This window comes from Xenopus tropicalis, chromosome 1 (genome assembly GCF_000004195.4).
Source record: "Xenopus tropicalis strain Nigerian chromosome 1, UCB_Xtro_10.0, whole genome shotgun sequence".
Classification (NCBI taxonomy): Eukaryota; Metazoa; Chordata; class Amphibia; order Anura; family Pipidae; genus Xenopus; species Xenopus tropicalis.
In genome coordinates, this window is record NC_030677.2 from 101,657,638 (window position 1) to 101,678,311 (window position 20,674).

General features: G+C 38.0%; 1 protein-coding gene across 1 annotated transcript in view; it reads left to right on the plus strand.

Annotated features, from left to right (window-relative positions):
- Positions 1 to 18,807, plus strand: part of nrtn (neurturin) — a 76,568-nt gene extending 57,761 nt beyond the window's left edge. The window contains exons 2-3 of the mRNA XM_004911007.4: positions 13,137 to 13,365; positions 14,853 to 18,807. Of these exons, the coding sequence (XP_004911064.1) occupies positions 13,164 to 13,365; positions 14,853 to 15,286 (636 nt within the window). The 5' untranslated portion in view covers positions 13,137 to 13,163 and the 3' untranslated portion in view covers positions 15,287 to 18,807. The remainder of the gene's footprint in view (positions 1 to 13,136; positions 13,366 to 14,852) is intronic.
- Positions 18,808 to 20,674: the final 1,867 nt, after the last annotated feature.

Genomic DNA, 20,674 nt, shown 5'->3' on the forward strand with positions numbered 1-20,674 from the left:
GATTAATGGAAAAGCATTAGAACTAAGCTTTACTGTGTTGGCACTTCCTCCATGCAATGTTTACAGCGCATTTACTCTAGCTTAGCCTAGGGATTTTCGGTCTGTGTATCTCTCAGTGCAGGCTTTTGGAGGCAATTGCTAAAAGTGGCAGCACTGGAGTCTGGATTGGATGTGCCTAGGCTAGCCTAATACTTAGCAGCTCATGTTAGAGACATGTTGATATATTACTCACTGACACTGAAAAAAAATTTGTCTCATTTATTTATTTTCAAACAACCTTCAATCTGAACACAGATATACAGGACAGTTGTTGATGTTTGTGACATTTGTGATTTTCTAGAGAGCAGGCTTCTTTAAAAAAAAAAGATACTTAGGTGACAATTTACTGATGCTCAATTTTTTTAAGATTTACTATGCGACAAAATCTGAATCCAACAATTTGCCAGCTAAATCTTACCAAGATCATGTAGAAGTCAATTGCAGATGTCCCTTCCCTGGAGGATCCTTCTTTGCTGCAAAACTTTAGAGGTTTAGAGATTTTTTACATGTTTTTTTTGTGCGACAATTTGAAAAAGTAGGGGTTTTGGTGTGACAAGTCAAAAAATTTGGAGTTCTGGACTTTTCTGCAACTTTTTCCTGCACATACTTTTTCAGTTCAGACTTTTTGTTAAATGTCAGACATTTGTGGAAATAAGTTTATTTTGTTAGAATTTGAATAAATCTGCTCCATAGGGGCTGATTTACTTACCCACGAACGGGTCGAATGGAGTCCGATTGCGTTTTTTTCGTAATGATCGGTATTTTGCGATTTTTTCGTATGTTTTGCGATTTTTTCGGATTCTTTACGAATTTTTCGTTACCAATACGATTTTTGCGTAAAAACGCGAGTTTTCCTATCCATTACGAAAGTTGCGTAAAAAGTTGTGCATTTTTCGTAGCGTTAAAACTTACGCGAAAAGTTGCGCATTTTTCGCGTAAGTTTTAACGCTACGAAAAATGCGCAACTTTTTACGCAACTTTCGTAATGGATACGAAAAACTCGCGTTTTTACGCAAAAATCGTATTGGTAACGAAAAATTCGTAAGGAATCCGAAAAAATCGCAAAACATACGAAAAAGTCGCAAAATGTTGGTAACGAAATTTTCGTAAGGAATTGGTAACGAAAAATTCGTAAGGAATCCGAAAAAATCGCAAAACATACGAAAAAGTCGCAAAATGTTCGTTTTCAAGTCGGAACTTTTCCAATTCGGGTCGGATTCGTGGGTTAGTAAATCAGCCCCATAGTCTTAACTGGTTCTGAGTTGTGACGAAAAATGCGCAACTTTTCGCGTAAGTTTTAACGCTACGAAAAATGCGCAACTTTTTACGCAACTTTCGTAATGGATACGAAAAACTCGCGTTTTTACGCAAAAATCGTATTGGTAACGAAAAATTCGTAAAGAATCCGAAAAAATCGCAAAACATACGAAAAAGTCGCAAAATGTTCGTTTTCAAGTCGGAACTTTTCCAATTCGGGTCGGATTCGTGGGTTAGTAAATCAGCCCCATAGTCTTAACTGGTTCTGAGTTATGAGGGCAACATAAATAAAATATTCTATTAAAAACCCCATAGACTTTGTTTTCAAGTCTGAAATCTCTGTATTCCAGTTCTAGTTGTATTCATGCTTAGGTATCAAGATCACAATCAGGGTAAAAGGGTAAATATAGTCAAAACACTGAATAGGAACATACAACTCAGATAAGTATGGGATTGAACACTGAGAAGAATGATACAAGGAATTGTATCTGGATGATTATGGGGTATGTCTGCAAGCTCTTTTAAATAGCCTGATTAAAGTAATTCTCACCACCACCAATTCTCTGCCATCCTTAGCTAGACTCTCAATATCAGGCTTTTTGCCTGGTAACAGGTTGTCTACGAATTCCATTAAACAAAAAGTTGCATTACATTACTGACGCTAAGTCATCACTTTGTATGCCTACATCGAGATATCATATTCCACAAACTAACATATAAACCCATTTGGTGTTACAAACTACACCTCCCACTATGAGCACTATATCCAAATATCTGGAAAAAAACAAACTTTTAGCTCTGCTAACCAACAAAAATGTTTAAAGATTGTTCCACCATAACATAATTTTCGATTTTCTAAGCCATTGTAAAGCATAGTGCACATGTACCAAGTAAATGCAGTTTGTTTTGAGTGGCACCTGGGATAGGACTGTTAGGATAGGGATGTTAAAGTGGTAGGGGGTCTAGCAGTAAAGAACAGATGAAATAAAACAGACTTGTGGAATGCATGTCAACAAGCACCCCTCAAACTGATTTGTTTTATTGACAGTATACATATTAAAAATATACATATATATACTCTGAAACTCATGTAATAGTAATAAGCTATTACTATTATAATTATACTTATAATTATACTTACTTATACTAATTACTATTATAATATTCAATTGCAATTAACATTTATCAATTAACCATATTGATTAGGCTACTGTCATGCTTGTTCATTCCTTTAAAGTGGACCTGTCACCCAGACATAAAATGCTTTATAATAAAAGCCCTTTTCAAATGAAACAAGAAACCCAAAATAATTTTTTTATTACCACATCCATACCTATTATAAAAGCCTTTAAAAATCGCAGCTGTCATTCATATATTGCCTGCCTCTCCTCTATGCCTTGGGCATGGAGGTGGGGCAGAGAGTTACTTTCACTTTCAATTCAAAACTTCTTAGATGTTGCAGCCCTCCTCACATTCCCTCTCCCTCCTCACCATGTATTTATGTAACCAGTGCATAGACATGGGCATTAGGTCCCCCCATACTGGCACAGAAACAAGATTTTGGCAGGATGCAATGCCTGCTTTGCTAACAGTGTCCACAAAATGGTGTTGGCCTGCTTGCTGCAATTGAGAATTCCAAGGCTGAAGAAACTAAGATTAAAATAATTTATACAGTGTAAGTAAAGTTTATTTTGCTTGACAAACACAATAGAAAAAAATTTAGAATTATTTCTTAATGTGACAGGTCCCCTTTAAGGTCTTTAAAAAGTCTAAGCTGACTCTGCGTGCGTTAAGGGAAGTGCTCTGGCCGATATATAAGGTCAGCTTTAGCTTTCTCAGACAGTTATTATTTAATGGCTGGGCTGTTAGTTTTATGTACTTCTTTCACCACTTCTAATTACATTTCTCTTTTATTCACTGCCTTCCATGTGTACTGTTAACCTCTTACCTCTACATTCTTATTTTCACCCTTTTTACATTTCACTTGCTGTTTTTTTAAATCACTTGCTTTCTTCACTCCAATATCAACTTTCATATTACTCAGTACGGAAAAGCAATTCTGAAAAAGTGCCATACAAAAAAATCCATCTCTATTTTGTGCCTAGGTGCATGGTCTACTTTATAGTGTGTTAAAAAGTAAAGGGCAGCAATATAATTTCACCTACGAGCCATATGTTTGTGTGATATATAATGGCAATAAATCATAGGGCATGCAGAGAAAAGCGGCGGTACTTTGTATCTATTAAGACACACGCACTCCTTGTTGCCTTTTTGGCAATGCACCAGTTAAAAGGAAGTCAGCATTTTACAGTCTTGCCCTGTGGGCATTTCAGCACCATGGACAGCAGCCAGATTTAATCCCTTGTGGTCATCAGAGGTCACAATAGTTCATTGGATCAATGGGTTTGTTGTCATGTATCTCGTGTGAATCTGCTGTATGGAATATTGTCCCTTCACTAAGAAGGACAGCCCTGACTCTTCACATCCACTGCTGAGGGCATTCTGTAACTGGGATGGTACTATTTGCAAAATGGAATTATACTTGTGACGGGATGTTACCTGAAATCACTGCTGGGTGTTAAAGGTATTTTGTTTTATTGTCAGTATCCCCAATGCCACTTCTTCTGACAGTGACTGTTGTCTTTTCTTCTTCAGCAGAAGTCTTTTGTCCTATTTTTGATCTCATAAATGTCTGCTGACAACCACGGCCCTTTCCACCCACCAGCTAAGAGCTGATTCAGAGACTGTTTCCAAGAATCACTTTACTGTCTGATTGTCCCTGGCACTTCTTTCCTAAGTGACTGCTGCTCCTCATCACTCCTCAGTTCATGACATTGTTTACTTTGCTCTCTTCCTTCTTTTCACTTTAGCATTCCTCCCTTATAAAGAAAAACATAAGTTATAATATTAGACTCTACTACAGTTAAAATATGTAATACGGTACCTAAAACATTCATGGGTGACACTTTTGAGAGCGTACAATAGTTTTTAGAATAAGCTATTCTACTCTACCATAGACATACACACTGTAGAAGCCAACTCTACTTTTGATATTAAAATCCTTTATCCTATTTGTAAAGCACTGATATTATATATAAATTACTTTTCTACAAACATTTTGATGAAACCTCTTTGCCACCTGAGGGCTGGCAAAATGATTGGAATGATTTGCTATGTGATGGTTTAAAAGTAGGGGTGAAAAATGGGCAAAAAAGTATTTTTCCTGTACCTTTGATACCTTTTATTTGATAAAACAGTGAGTGAGAAGCAGAATTCAGCTGTGTTTATGTATATATAGTTTTATTATTTATTTTATTATTTATATTGCGCTACTTATGTATGCAAGGCTGATCATTTCTATATAATATAAACCCATACTTTTCCATTGCACATTACCTTAACCTTTAAAGCATTTCCTTAATTTTGTTTAGTAATGGTAGGACTGTCACCTTAAATATTTCACCATTTTCATCTTGCTGTCTTCACTTTTACACCCTTATAAAACCTTAGCCTTTCTCTTTAATCTCTCTCTACAGTTTAATAGCATTCCATTTCTCCATATCCCTGTCATTTCCTATATTTTCTTTCTTTTCCTTCTTTTTCACTCCTTACCATTCATGATTTGAATAACTTTGTGCACTTACCTATCATCAAATATTACTTTGTCTCCTGCCCCATAAATCTACATTTTCCTCTTGCTTATTCTCTTTCACTTCCTTTTCCTCTTCAGTCTTGTCACACATAGCTCATCCTCAGTCTAATTCCCTAGAAACATCCCTGAATCCTCAGGAACTATGCCAACTACGAGGTGCACATAGCACATTCTCATGGCAGGGGGAGGGAAAAGAAATGGATGGATGAAGTCCCAGAAACCTTTTAGTGCTGCTGGAATGATATTGGAAAGGAATCTGTACGTTGTAAATAGACAGCAAGGGGGCTCTGAAGATTGGTGGTTATCACGAGTCAACATCTCAGTTGGCTGTAATATTAGAACAATCTCTGTTTTTAGACTAGTGTCTTTTCAAAGAGGTTATTCTGTTTCACATCTACACTCATAAATAATGTGTCCCCGTTATACTTCTCTGTCAGCACCTGTTTTATTTTAGCAAACACATTGCCCAGGTTGTTGTCCTCCTCTCCCTTCCTTTCTGCGCACTGGTATTTCCACTTATTGAAAATGTTTGGTTCTTTTTTTCTTTTACTATTTCATCATGTCATGCTACAGTCCTTATATTTTTGTTTTTTAGTGCTAACTAGTTGTAAGTTTTAAAAAGTAAAATGTCCACAGAAATTGTCACAGACTTTTACTTTTACTGCACAACTATAAAAAGTGGATAAGTATCTTGCCTTTATCTGTCTCTAGAATTTTCCCTTTTATAAAAGCCAGCTTAGTTGTGATCCTTTAAAATACTGCGTACAGTGCCTAAAGTAGTATTCCTTGCTGCCCACCCTCCTTTAGCCCATGTACAATTATTTCTGACTGGACTCTTCTTTAATGACTTTCCTTACATCAAATCCTCGCTTTGTCTGGTAAGAACTAACTGTTGGGGGGGAAGGGGGGCTGTGGAATAATAGGACGTCTGAAAAACACTGCAGCAAGTTCATCAACCATGTGCAGCTATATTTTACTTTCTCTTTAAGTCATAAAAGGACAGTGCAGTTATAAGTCCCACTGCTGAACATGAAAGTGTCATTTTAGTCCATCTCTGATGCACAAAAGCTCTCTTTGTATTAGTCACATACATAATGTTTTCAAACGTATTAAGAAACTGAGGTGCAAATTGTATACAAAATGCAACATTATATAGGGAAATGTAATAGAATTTGTTAAACTGTTCATCCCACATCATCCCCCCAAAAAACATTGCAATGTGATAGTCTTCATTGGACAGTTATTAAACTGTATATTCTAAGTGCACATTTTTAAGAACTGTTTGAAGGTGGCATTTTTTGAATGCAAATGGAAAGAAATGTTGCATTGTGTATGTAGTCTTATTGTTACTTGCTTTTATTATATCCCCATATAAATGTCCTAATATTTTGTATGTAAAAGCCTGGATTATATGTACACACTTTTTTGTAGTATTTATTTCCTTTATTCCCACAAACACTTCAGGGCATAAGCAGGTTATAGGCTTCCTGCAAAATCACTTTTCATCCATTAGACAGGTAATAAGGACAGCATACCACAAAGGCATAAGAGTAAGGTTCCCAGCAATGTCCTAATACAGTGATCCCCAACCAGTAGCTTGGGGGCAACATGTTGCTCCCCAACCCCTTGGATGTTGCTCTCAGTGCCCCCAAACGAGGTAGTTATTTTTGAATTCCTGACTTGGGGGCAAGTTTTGGTTGAATAAATACAAAATTTCCTACCAATTAAAGCCCCCTGTAAGCTGATAGTGTGCATAGAGGCCTCTCATAGCCAATCACAGCCCTTATTTGGCACCTCCATGAACTTTTATGGTGCTTGTGTTGCTCCCCAAGTCTTTTTACATTTGACTGTGGCTCACGAGTAAGAAAGGTTGGGGATCCCTCTCCTAATACCTTTCTCTTCTATTGACCAACAATAAGAAGAAATATTCCTGCAAGTGTTTGTTAGATTTGATGCAGAATAATGAGATGAAAACCTTATCTTTTTTGTATTTTTGAATTCCCTTTTAAATTATTAACTGTTAAATACCCCTCATACTAAAAGGTGCTGTTTGAGTTTAGCCAAACTCCCCTCTGAGAAAGCTGAGAAACTTGCCTCAGGTACCTCCTGGTAACTTTAAAAGGCAGAAATTCAGATTTTTAAATCCAATTTTTGCTCTTCTAGTGCAGATAGCACTACTGCCCCCCCAGCCTACTTCGTCAGAAAAAACTAATCACGGGGGGCAAGGGCATCAACTAGGCCGCCTGCATGCTGAAATGCCCCTGTAGCCAGCCTTCCCATGAACCTGCTGATTGACAGGTTCAGTGGCACTATGATATGTAATGTATATTTTTTCTCAACATGAGCAAAATAAATAGAACAAATGCTAAAAATACATTCTGCCTATTTTTTATTTAAAAAAATATATTTTTATTATAAAGCAGTAATGGGGAATTATTTTGCTTTCACGCTTATAAGGGATCAATTAGCATAACCTAGGTTCCAAGTGCTAGATCACTAAGGGGCACAAGATCGCATCCCTTGGTGCTCATTCAACTTGCATCCATGCTGCAATCTGTAGCTGGATTAAAAATTTAGTTTTAGGTACAGAGCATAGCAGGTTCTAAATGACATGTAAATTAAGGAATGAGTATGGTACACTCATTGTGCTACCAAACACAGGAAGCACTGTATTCAGAAAAATGCAGATCCTTCTGCCAGTGTCGGACTGAGATGGCAGGGGCCCACCAGAAAACCCTTCACCATGGGCCCACTCTCCAAACTTTAATTCCTCCTCTCCTCTCTCAAACTCTTTATTATCCTAGTCTCTTTTCTACTACATACTATATTCTATTCTTCCATCTATCAAGCTTCCTTGTTCCCATACAGAAATAGGGAATGACCATGAAATAGGCTAAATAGAAGCAAAAGGGCCCACTGACACCTGGGCCCACCGGGAGTTTTCCTGGTATCCTGGTGGGCAAGTCTGACACTGCCTTCTGCGCTAGACCAGTGGCCACTGACAGTGAGGAAGGGTGCAAAATGCAGAAAACATGGTTGTTTGCATCTCTTTTTTGAACTTTACACCCTGCCAACAGTAAATTACCACTTCTATACCTTTTATTAGCTGAGATACTTTAACTAAAGATATTGAGCTCTGTACACATAGTGCCCACACCTTTCACCATTTGTTGCTTTAGCTTACAGAAAAGCAGGAGACCATAATACCATAATACAGGGGAATTATCAGTGGACTGGTAATATAATCTACCTTGCAATAACCAAACATGGAGTAGCTTTACCATCTCTGCATGTCCTGTTTAATTTAAGAAATAACAGAAACCATGGATTTTTTGTAATTAAAACAATAGGCAGAAAGTACGTTCAGCACAAGCACAAAATTTAACTCATACTGAGTGTTCTGCCTCTTCTACTACTTGTGCCACTGCTTTTTATAGTACATCAACATTAGCTGTAACTATAAAACCATATTTACTTTCCTCCACAAGGTTCATAGTTATCATAGTGCCATGTTTTAGTAAAAAAGAGAAAAATTTCTCACAGTAAAATGATACAGCAAATTACAGATATCAATAGGAATGCATCACTTAAGGTGTCCATATATGCACAGATATTATCTTATGAAACACGGTTTCATACAATATTTGGTGTGTGTATGGGGGAAGAAGCGGCAAACGTTATCGACAAAAACCTTAGATATCGGGTGCCTCGTTGACCAGACTGGACGCAAAACTTTAATACCAGGGCCAGAACTAGGGAAGGCAGAAGAGGCACCTGCCTAGGGCGCAATGATGGGGGGCGCTGGGCAAATAACTCTACTGCCAACCCCTAGTCTGCGCTTCCTTGTCATTATGTGGCAGGGGCAAGGTGTCTGACCAGGTGCCCTTGGCCCGCCCCTGGTTAATGGGAAAGATCATAATTGTAATGTGTATGGCCACCTTTACTGAGACAAGTATTGCACTTGAAGGCAAACAAACTGAAGTCAAACATTAAAAATGCACTGTGGTTAAAAAGATGAGAAGGCTGCAGATCTTCCTTTGAGTATTTTTTCTAGTTTAAAAAAGATAACTCAGTAGGTGAATGCACACATCTCTCTCTTACCAAATATATATAAAGATGTATATTATTAGTCAATGTTTCCTTCCTCCCTGGGACCTTTTCAAGACAAATGTCCCTTGAGGAAGGTCACAGGGAGAAAAAAAAAGTTGACTAAATAAACCTTTTGTTTCTCAAGGTTTTAAGCCACTGAGTTAACCATTTGACCAAAGGAAAGAGAGAATTCTTTTTGTTGGAAAATATTTACCAGGGGGCAGTTTTGTACAATTCAGAAGCATGGTCTACTGGGGAAGGGCAGATTAAAGGGGGGAACAACTCAATGGGTCATGGATTGAGCAAAATGTTCTGTAGCAGAAGCAAATCCCAAGATAAAATGAATTGTTTTAAGCTGGAGAGTAGCACTGTTTTGGTCCCATGCTACACAGATACTCTTAAGGCCCAGAAGCAAAAATGTAGGTTTTTACCCAGCAACCAAGTAGAGCAAGAGTTACAATAACCCTGAGGGATCCGTAAAGATTTGCTTATCTATTGAAAAGCTGACAGTGTTATCAAATGCATCAAATTCATGGTTTGTAAATTCTGCTGAAATCCAAATCTTTCCCCAAAACCTCAGCCAACTACTGAAACAATGTAAAACCCTGAAAAATAAACATATTTAAATTTCTGGCTTCTCTGAGAAGAAACAAACTGTTGTCTTCAATTTCTGCTGTAGTTAAATACAAAAACAAAGATCTGGATTCAGTTAGGTCAAATACAAATTATTAAGCCAAACATCATTGTGCAAATGATCCTGGTTACACAACGAGCTCTAGGCAGCTCCAAACATGGCAGATGAAAGACACGCACCTGGAAGGCCCTGAAGCCCTGCATTGCATCACGGTTGTAATTATCGAAAGGTACAACATTCTGAACTGGAACTGGGGAGAAAAGAAGGTTAGCAAAGCAACAGAAATCCAACTATATTAGTTTAAACATCTGTAATTCCAGCAGAAAAATATACAGTATTACGTGTGCATAAACATATGTAAAAAGAGGGGTAATGGCCAATTATATAATCCCTTAAAATCAGCTGTTTTTTATTTTGTCAACCAAAGTTCAGGTATGGGATACCATATCCGGAAACCCATTACCCAGAAAGCTCCAAATTACGCGAAGGCAATTTACAATGAAACCCTTCCTAGTACTGTAAAATTCATGTTGGTGGCAGAACAATCCTATTGGGTTTTCTTGTAATCAGGATGTTATACCGGCAGTAAAAATTGTACTGTGCTAGCCAGTCAAAATATTACAAGGCAAACCTTTTGAAATAAAAATTAACAACTAGCAAGCTTTTAGAACATCAGCTTGAAAAAAGGAACTAAAATGTTCTGAAAGCTTGTGATTACACCTCACATCTTTTATAATAAAATAATAGCAACATAGTAAGAAATTATGAAAAATACTCAACCCCTAAACTTTCACTAAGAACAATACCCAGGGCTGCCATAGGGGGGGGGCACAGTTGTGCTGGGCCACCATAAGTGGCTGAATTAAGTCTGTTAAACAGGAGTGCTCAGAGGCAACAAATAGTTACAGTTTTTCCGGGCCCCATGAATTCTTCTTTCATAAAGGGGCCCATCAAGTAGCAACAGTTTTGCAATTTTGCAAAGTTACACCCAAGCATACACAATTTATGTAAGTGTCACAAAAACTGCCAAGAAAACTACTTAACTTACCTAGAAACTTATGTAACTTGCATATCAAGCTCAAGACAATGCAGAGAGCTTGACAGGCGCAGACAGGGGCAAACTCCACTGACCACCAATGAATTAAAAACTAGAGGTAAGGAGAACTATCCCTCCAGGCACAAAAAGCACCCTTAACTATCACTGCCTAGACCCCCCCTTACCTCTACATTATCGCATAGTTTTTAAGTTTAAACACTAGGTAAAAATGCAGAGTAGCGCAGCAGCATACCTACCCAACATCTTCTTACTGACTGATGACTCTTCGAGCCTCACCGCCAACACAGACCCTTCTAGTGCATGCGCAGTTGGAGCTGATTTCCTGCTACCTTCAACTGCACATGCGCAAGCAGGTTCGTATCGGCGGAGAGACCCAAAGTGTCTTCAGTCGGTAAGAAGATGTCACCCAGGTACGCAGCTGTGCATTTTTAGCTAACGATTAGCAATAGGGACAGAGTTTAAACTTGAAAACTATGCGATAAGGGAGAGGTGAGGGGGGTCTAGGCAATGATAGTTAAGGGTGCTTTTTACACCTGGGGGTATAGTTCTCCTTTAAGGTAAATTCCACTGCCCTCAATGCACTGACTTACTTAATACCACATGAATTATTGATTGTAACTGTTTATATGAACTGCTTATTATAGAGTAACATCAGCTGTTTATATTGGGATCTATTTTCTGAATTATATCAGCAACTTTCACCTGAACTTTCCAGCAGGGGAATCACTAGTTATTGGGCCCCACAGCAATATCAATGGGGCCCCTGTGCTTATGCAATTTAATGTTACTTTTAAACAACTTACATAACTTAAAAATAAACTCCACTGACCCCTAATTAAAACACTGACTTATTAGAACATTTATTATTCTTACTATTCTTAGGAACTACTACTGACTAGTTATAGGGTCCCTTTGGGATTAACATCAGCTGTTTATAATGCACACACAGGGGGCATGTCCAAAATTTTGGTACTGCATGCTTATGTTCATGGGGGAGTCCCAAATAAATAACTTGTGCGGGGGCCCCAAAGATAGGAGCCCTGACAATACCTGTTCCATTTGCAAACTACCTATGACCCTGCAATTAGCTTGCCTAGAGTTCCTCAAATCAGAAATAGAGCACTCTTTGGATTCAACCAGCTAAGTAAGCAATAGGTAATGTCCAAAGAGTGCAAAATGCCACAATAGCGTGCTTGTTTGACACCTATATTGCTAAGAAACAGGAATAAATGCCGAAACCTCCAGTTATGAAAACTGGGTTGAATACAGTTCTTGGTTCTCTGTTCAAAACTAGAATGCCCTTCCTAGTGCCATCACAACTAGGAAGGGCTTTCCCCAACCTCACTGCCCTCACTGTGAAAAACCACCTACGCTGCTTCAAATGGAAGTTTTGTTCCTCTAATCTAAAGGGGTGGCCTCTGGTGCGCTGATTGAAAAAAAGAACATCTCCTGTCTGCCTATAATTCACTCTAATGTACCTTTTACTTGATCCTGACTAAGATATAATGCATCCTTATTACAGGCAAAACAATCCTATTGGGTTTATTTAATGTTTTAATTATTTTAGCAGACTTAAGGTATAGCGATCAAAGTTACGGAAAGATCCCTTATCTGGAAAACCCCAGGTCCCAAGCATTTTAGATAATATTTAGCTGTAGAAACAATGGTTCTCCTACTTTCATATCATCCATATATGTAAAATATATCTTTTGTGCACACTTTTAAAAAGATAAGTGCATGGGTGGGTCTGATTTATCAGCCTTAAAGGAACAGTTTAGTGTAAAAATGAAACTGGGTAAAATAGATAGACTGCACAAAATAAAAAATGTTTTCAGTATAGTTATTTAGGCAAAAATGTAATGTACTGTATAAGGGCTGGAGTAGGCAGATGTCTAACATAACAGCCAGAACACTACTTCCTGCTTTACAGCTCTCTAAGCTGTTAGCAGTCAGTAACCAATCGGTGACTTGAGTGGGGGGCACATGATACATAACTTTTTAGTTAGTTTGCTTTTGACTTGGACCTGCTTGCTCAAACTAACTGAACATTTATGTCCCATGTGCCCCCCCCCTAAAGTCACTGACTAACTAAGTGGTTAGAGACTTGAAAGCAGGAAGTAAAGTTCTAGCTATAATGTTAGACACCTGCCCACTCCAGCCTTTATATAGTACATTTTTGCCTAACTAACTATATTTGAAATATTTTTAATTTTGCTCAGTCTATCCATTTTACCCAGTTACATTTTTACACTGAACTGTTCCTCTTATAGCGATATTGCATATAGACCAAGCAGGATCCTACTTCCTTAGTTCCTTCTTTTGTATACTGATTTCTGTAAGTGCCAATATTATGTTTACATAAAAGTGTTGCAGGCGCTTAAAATTATCTATTTATGCATCTTTTACAGAGTCTCAATGCCTTGATTGTCCTTAAGATGAAGGTATGGAAGAGGACAGCTACTGTTTTGATTCTCCTCTGTGCTGTGTTGTCCCTTTTGGTCTATGCAGAAGTCTACTACAGGAGATGGATGTTCAATTCGGCCTCCTCCTCCTCACGGTCGGTCATACGCTCAAATTGGAATGGGCAAAGAAGATTCCCTCGGGGTCTGGAGCGCAAACAGCCAATGATTTCCCAATGTAAGAGGGTATATATTGCTCAGATCACTTCTTCTATGGTAAAATAAATATAAGCGCAGACAGGTGCAACTGTTTGTATAGGAATAGAAGTTGTATGGAATGAAGGAAGATGTATGAAGTGTATTTTTTTGTGACAGTGGCATAAAGTATAATTTGTTTCTTGTTTTTTCCATCATCACAAACTATAGTAATGTTTGTGAATTATCCTACCAAACTGTTTCATGAGCAATGTTCTTCTTACTGCTATTTGGGCCCTACCTGGTGGTTTTAATTTAAAGGCTTTGGGAATGTTCTCCTGCATTGCAGGAAGCAGTATTCCTTTGATCAACAGCTCATACCCATTTCACTGGCGAACAGACTCTTAACTCCTTTTCAGCCAGAAACGCCTGCGAGGCATTACCTATAGAAACTTTTCACATATGTAGCAGCCTCCCTTCACACTAAAAAAATACAATGTAAGTGTTAAATGCTTCACACGAAAACAAGAAATCCCTCAGTCATTTTTGTACCACATTACTTTACAACCTGATTTCATTTTACGCCTGGGAGTTGGAAATGAAAGGCAATAATTTTAATGAAGTGGATCTGCACATTTCCTGGATAATAAACTCAGCAGTTTAGTTTAAGGAAAATGACATAATATTTCTAGGATCGACATATCAAGGTGTTTCATTGACAGCAGGAACGACTGTATGATGCAAGACGATCAATTGTAGCAAGCACTTGAATAGAGAAATAGGAGATGTTATAGGGAAGGATTAGATAGGGCAATAAAACAGGGTTATATGGAGCAATGGGAGGAATGTAACTGTCTGTGTGTATTTAAAAATCTTTTCATCTGCGTTGGCTGTCTGAAGCAACGTGCAACAACTTAGCCTTACCAAAAGCAATAGCAGGAGGACAGGCAAGTTTGCAATCTATTTACTGCCGCTTCATAAAGCAATTGGAAGAATTTAAACAAGGGATTATATTTATATAAACTGGTGATAAATAACTGAATGAAGTGTGCTTGAAATGGGTCACTTAAATAAACAAAATAAAATGCTGTTGGGTGATTTTAGTTTAGCTTTTAGGAGTTGAGCAATGAGTGGAAAGTCTATAGGAAAAGCAGAAGGTGCTAGGCAATGTCTTGCAGCATATTTGACAGTTGCACAGGTGAATCATTGTGTAGCTTTAGGGGCATATTTATTATAGTGTGTAAGCAACATCATCAGTGATGTTACTCAAAGCAACCAATCAGATCTTTGCTTTTATTTCTATCTTGTAGGTGACCATTCAAATCTAACTTCTAACTGGTTTCTATGGGCAACGTCACTGGTGATGTTGGCTTACACACTATAATAAATATGCCCCTTATTTTTATCTGACAGATCCACCTGTGCTTCTAAGCAGAGATAGTAAAAGCTGGTTTGGGAGAATTGCAAAAAATTGCTGATTTCTAAAATGCTATTCAACACTGAAATTATTTCTGTATTTCTCTGTTCCAGACACAGCTCTCTTCGAAAGCTACACACAAGCCGAGATTCGGGAACTTGTTTCTACTTTGGTAGAAAGGTACAGCCAGTCTGCACACTCTGGAGACGACCCAAAAAATGGTGCCAGGATGAAGAGGGCCCGAGTGCGCAAACAACCTTGTGCCCTCAAGGAAGTAGAGGTGAGCGTAAGCGAACTTGGACTGGGCTACGTGTCCGACGAAACTGTCCTGTTCCGCTATTGCAGTGGTACCTGCGATGCCGCTGTGCGCAATTACGACCTTTCATTGCAAAGCATACGAGGCAAGAAGAAGATCAAAAAAGAGAAAGTCAGAGCCCGGCCTTGCTGCAGGCCAACAGAGTACGACGATGACGTGTCTTTTCTGGACTCCAAAAACCATTACCATACCATCAAAGAGGTCTCTGCAAAAGACTGTGGCTGTGTTTGATAAAAATGTAGGGTGGAGAAGCAGTAAATAAGCCTAAGAGTAAGGCAACCCCCAACAGAGAGCCAGTGTACCCTCCCTGGTGCCAGTATGCCCAATGGGAACAAAAAGGTCACAAAGTTGTATTAAATTTCTACCTCACTCAAAGCTTTCAAATGGAAATCAGCTTTGTGGCACAAAAACAAAGATGGACTGAGTAAACAAGATCATGCATTTGCACAGTGTTATGGCACCCACAGAGAAAGAGGTCGGCATCTCTGTCAACATTTCTACTGTTGATATGAAGGATCCTACATTAAGGTGGAAATACCGAGATACAAATAACTATATTGAACTTGAAAATAAATATCACATTATATTTAAGAAGGTTCACTGCTCATGTATTTGCAACTATTTCATATAACAGTGACCAAGCTGAAATAAGATGTAAAGTTTCATAGCAGTAAGACATCTTCATTCAGTTGACCAAATCTATAGTTCAAGTATGAGAGTCTAGTAGACTATTACAATTAACATGAGGTATCAAAAGGCCATTGCATCTAGCTTTGTCACTTCCAGAAAGGAAGTGGCCATCTACACTGAGCAGATAACATAGTGATTGTGACTTTGGTGCCAAAAGCCTCATATTCCACAAGGAGTGACATTGACTTTTTCCATTTGTGCTGACCTTTACAATGTGTCTGAGACTGTACCACCGGTTATCAACTTTATTTAACTGTATACATATATGTATGTCTGTCTTATACTATATGTTTGTGCCTGGGGGCAATTTCCATGCACATATCTGGGTCATGAGTATTATCAAGCTCTTTAATAATTATCCAGGGTTATATAAGGCTGTATTGCAGCAGTGTGAAGCTAGTAGTTACACAAAGTGCTGCCACTGGTAGTTAAACCACACTATAGTCACACATAGCATAGTCACATTCCACAATATACTAATATTAGTATAAAGAATTGATTAATCCAGTAAACAGGTACATCTGTTGGGGATACACAAAATGCGCTATTTTAAAGAAATATCAAACATTAGTTAGGGGAAAATTATAAAGTTCTGACTGCATTCAGGGCCACCATCTGGGGTATACAGTGGGTACGTCAGGGGTCTCAAGATAGAATAGCATGATTCATGAGATGTGAAAGGCGGGGCTTGCAGGTGAGTGGATACATTTGTGAGGACCATTGGTGGAGCTTTGAAATAATTAATTCGAACTACAGGCATGGGTCTTTTTCCATTAAGGCTCCATATTACTTGTTTGCAGGGTCCACCACCCAGGGGGTACAGGTGACTGTTGGCAAAAAAATTGCAGCCTCCTGGGGGAAGAGCCTTGCTAAATTAGTAATATTGGGCCCGTTATTGCGTCCATGAAAGCATTACACACAGTTTTCTTGTACCATGTAGCAACATCCCTAACAGCTTTAGGACATTTTATGCTAGGAGTTGTACAACTAAGAAAGTCATTGAGAATAATGCTGGCCATGCAGACTAGTTTATATTTGCTTCTGATGCTGTTATAGTTGTTGTCAGCTTGTACCATAGCACCTTAAACCCAACACCCAAGATTGATTTTAATGGCATATTCAGAAATTACTGGCCCTCGCAGCTAAATGTTTTTAGAGCTCTTTGGGTAGATAACCTGCCTTATAAACATATTTCCCAGCATTCAGTCTATCCTCATGGCAGTAGCATGGGTAAACCAATCATTATTACCCATTCACTTACAGACAGACTGGTGCTCCTATGTGGAAAACCTTGAAATAATGGAAAAAGGAGGATTAAGCTGAGGATTAAGTTTAAGAGATGCGTATATAAATCATATATATATACAAGTCCCCTTTAATTTCATTACCTATTCATAATGCAAATAGTAAAACTGTAATGAAAATTGCAGTTACACACATATTTTACCCAGAAATTCTGTAAATCTTGTGTCTGAAAAGTCACCATGGATTAGATAAAAGGCCAGCATGCACTGTGTTGCTAGGAAGATATCTTATAATACTGAAATGCAGGTCTATTTACCTGCGAGGAGCAGCATACTTTGACAACAGAATAATCTATCACTGCCTCAGTCTGTGCTGATAGTGATTATAATCTCCTGCCAAAATGTCACATCATTCAAAGAACAATAGAAATCATGAACATTTAGTTCAACTGTTAGTCCTTTTTAGCTAGCGTATTATGATCTGCTGCTTATATGGATAGACCACCCTCTAGTGGTGTTTAAAATGAACTAAGTATTACCAATGACAATACAGAATCATTTAATGTTTATTGTTTTTTTTTTTTTGTTGTTGTGGCGCATCAAAATCCTCCAAAGTCTGCAATTTAGTTCTTGGAACCTGAGCAACAGAAAGGTCGAGTTACACGCCTATGATACAGAGGAGCTTACTTAATATCAAATCAAGCTTTACTACATAAAATCTGGATATCGTTCAAAAGAGATTTGAGCACTGCTTATTTATAGTAGATTGAATCACCACTATTACTGACTGAGTCCAAGTTGCACTAAGCAAACAGATCAGAAAGAAGCAGCAAAAAGGAGCAGGCAGTGACGAAAACAGTCTACAAAGAATGCGCAGAAGTAATGGTGGCCATACACATAAGATTCGCTCGCTTGGCTAGGTCGCCCAACAAGCAAATCTTTCCCCAGGTTTGCCCACCTTGGTGGGCGATATTGTGCTAATGGCCCTAGGACCAAACAATTGCATTACAATAAAGGGGATAAGAGACGTTGGAGTGAGGATCTCATCAATGAGACAATGCGGTCCCCATTCAGACAGAAAAATCAAGCCTATCCGATCAACATCTGGATAATTTTTTTGCCAGATAGCGGTCGGGAGGCCTGTCAGATAATCGGGCAGATAAGCTGTCAAATCAGTCTGAAGGACCCAAATCCACAGCCCATGAATGGCCACTTTTAGTCTCCCTTGCATTAGATCAGTTCTCTAGGATATTCTATTATTTGTAGAGAATTACTTAATTAAAATGAAACCTTACAGCAGGCTGTTTTTCATTCCCTGCTGCCTGCCCATTTCTTCTGTCTCTGATCCTCATATCTAAGCCAGAGTAAACAAACAGTGCAGCATATGGAAATGAAGTTGCTTCAGCTTTTGTTCTAGCAAAGAGAGTCTGACTCTTGACATTTTGTCAGGGAATTCTAGGATCAACAACTTGCATGAATGTTTACATGAGCTACAACTCCATGGAAAAAAAAGATGTATTGAAACTCTGCAGCTTTGGCAAGGTGCATGAGTCAGTCTTGGCTGCATGTTATTAGAATTTACTTTATGTAGGCTGGCCTTGCCATCTCAGATACATGCAAATAAGCCTTGTCAGATCATCAGTTTATTCCCAAATATTAAATAACCGTTCACTTTTTATATTACAATTACACACTGTGTGGTAACCATCTTTTCTTGCATTACTGCAAATGAAATATATAAATATATATATAAATATATTAAAAGTTTTGCTAAAGCCAACAAAAGATATGTTTATTTTATTTCCTTTGTTATTTAAACCTGTTTTTAGATTTTGTTTGCTTTGTAAAAATGTATTTATTCATTTTTATTCATCAAAGTTTTATTTGTACCATGTTATTTTGTATAAAAAAAAGTCAAGAAATCATAAATAAATATTTTCAAACTAAAATGAAGCATTTTCACGTAATATTGGTGCCCTCCTTCTTTCGATGGCTATAAAAATATTGTGTGTCCCCGAGCAAATAACAAAACAGACAGCAACACTTTGGTAGCTGTGATAGCTAAAAATAAATATCCAGAGTACCACTAACTTGCAATACAAAGAACAAAAACAGTAAAAAAAACAAACAAACTGAATAATCAACCAGTCTGACTATCTGTCCTAGATCTGTTCTAAATATTATTGAGCTAAGGAGGATATTACCAAAGGCTGGACTCTCCCATAGTATAATTTGCAGTGAAGGACCCAACACAGTTCCACTTAACATGGTATTATTGGGTTCACCCATGGGATTCTGCAGAATAGGCATAGCTGAGATCCATCAATCTCTATTTTTGGATACCATGATAGTCTTCCTGTGCTGCAGGGACATGCCCATCCCCCTTAGGCTCACAGTGTAGCGCATCTGCTCCCTCACATTGTTTCATATTAAAGTTATGGATGAGATTTGAAGTCTTTCCAGCCAATCTGTGCACCACCCACTATAATGAGAAGAAGGACATGAAGGCACAGAATACATCTCTTCTCAATGGACCAATGCTGGTTACATTACACTTAAAAGGAGTCGGAAAATGGTTTGTATGATTATCATGTGGTTTCTAGCAATTTGTGGAATCAGGCATGTGAGTGCAGCAGCCAACCAGCAGAACAATGGGAAGGTAGCAAGATAGCACCTCCCAGGCGATATCAGAATTGCACTCAATAGTAAGAAATACAAGTCTGGCTTGGGACTCCTCAGTTACATGGGAGTAAATTTGAGGTTATTTGAAAGCAGCTCTAATGTTTAGCACTGGTGTTTTCTGAACGCTCAGAATCAGAAACAATGCAATAGGATGGCTGCCTACACACCAGTATTACTAAATGAAACTTGAAAAAATACATTTGTTGGTTTAAGAATAAAATTTTAAATTGTAGAGTGAATTATTTGCTTTGTAAACAGTGTAATTTAGAAATATAAGTACACCATAAAAATCATGACAGTATCCCTTTAAGATCCCCTCCTGTACCCTAACCTACTAAAGTCTACAAATCTACATTCTGCACAGATACTGTTATAGGCTACTGCATAATACTGACAAAAATATTTTTTTTTTTTTTTTTTAGTGTAGAGTTATTACAAACACATTCAATGCCATTTATAACTTTGCTAGATTGACAGTTCACAAACTTAGAACTTTGAAACACCCCCTTTACCCAAGGGACAATAGAAATCCCATTTTTACTATCAGACCCTTTATACCACTTCTCTTTGCTCTCCAAAACGTTTGTTTATGTTACTTGTGTGGGTAACACATAGCACCTTGCCTTATGGGAGTCGGTTAGGTGTAGTAGTACTGGAGGAAAGGGGTTCAAAAATGTTAACATTTATTTTATTATATTTACTGCCATCCTTACTATTATGCTATTACATTGGACAGTACACAGCAAGTTGCTCTAAGCAAACAGACAGTGCATCTGTTTAGCGCATGGCAATCTTTTGTATGTCTACTATGGAGATAGCATGGAGGATATAATATTTATGGAGAGGTAACAGCACAAAAACTGTTTATTGCACTTGCTTGATTCTAATTTATTTTGGAAATAATTGTAGCCTATATATGTACTTTTACATTTATTCATTAATTTTTTAAAGATCCACTGAATCCATAATTTTTGGATGGCGAATAGCAAACAGCATTCAAATC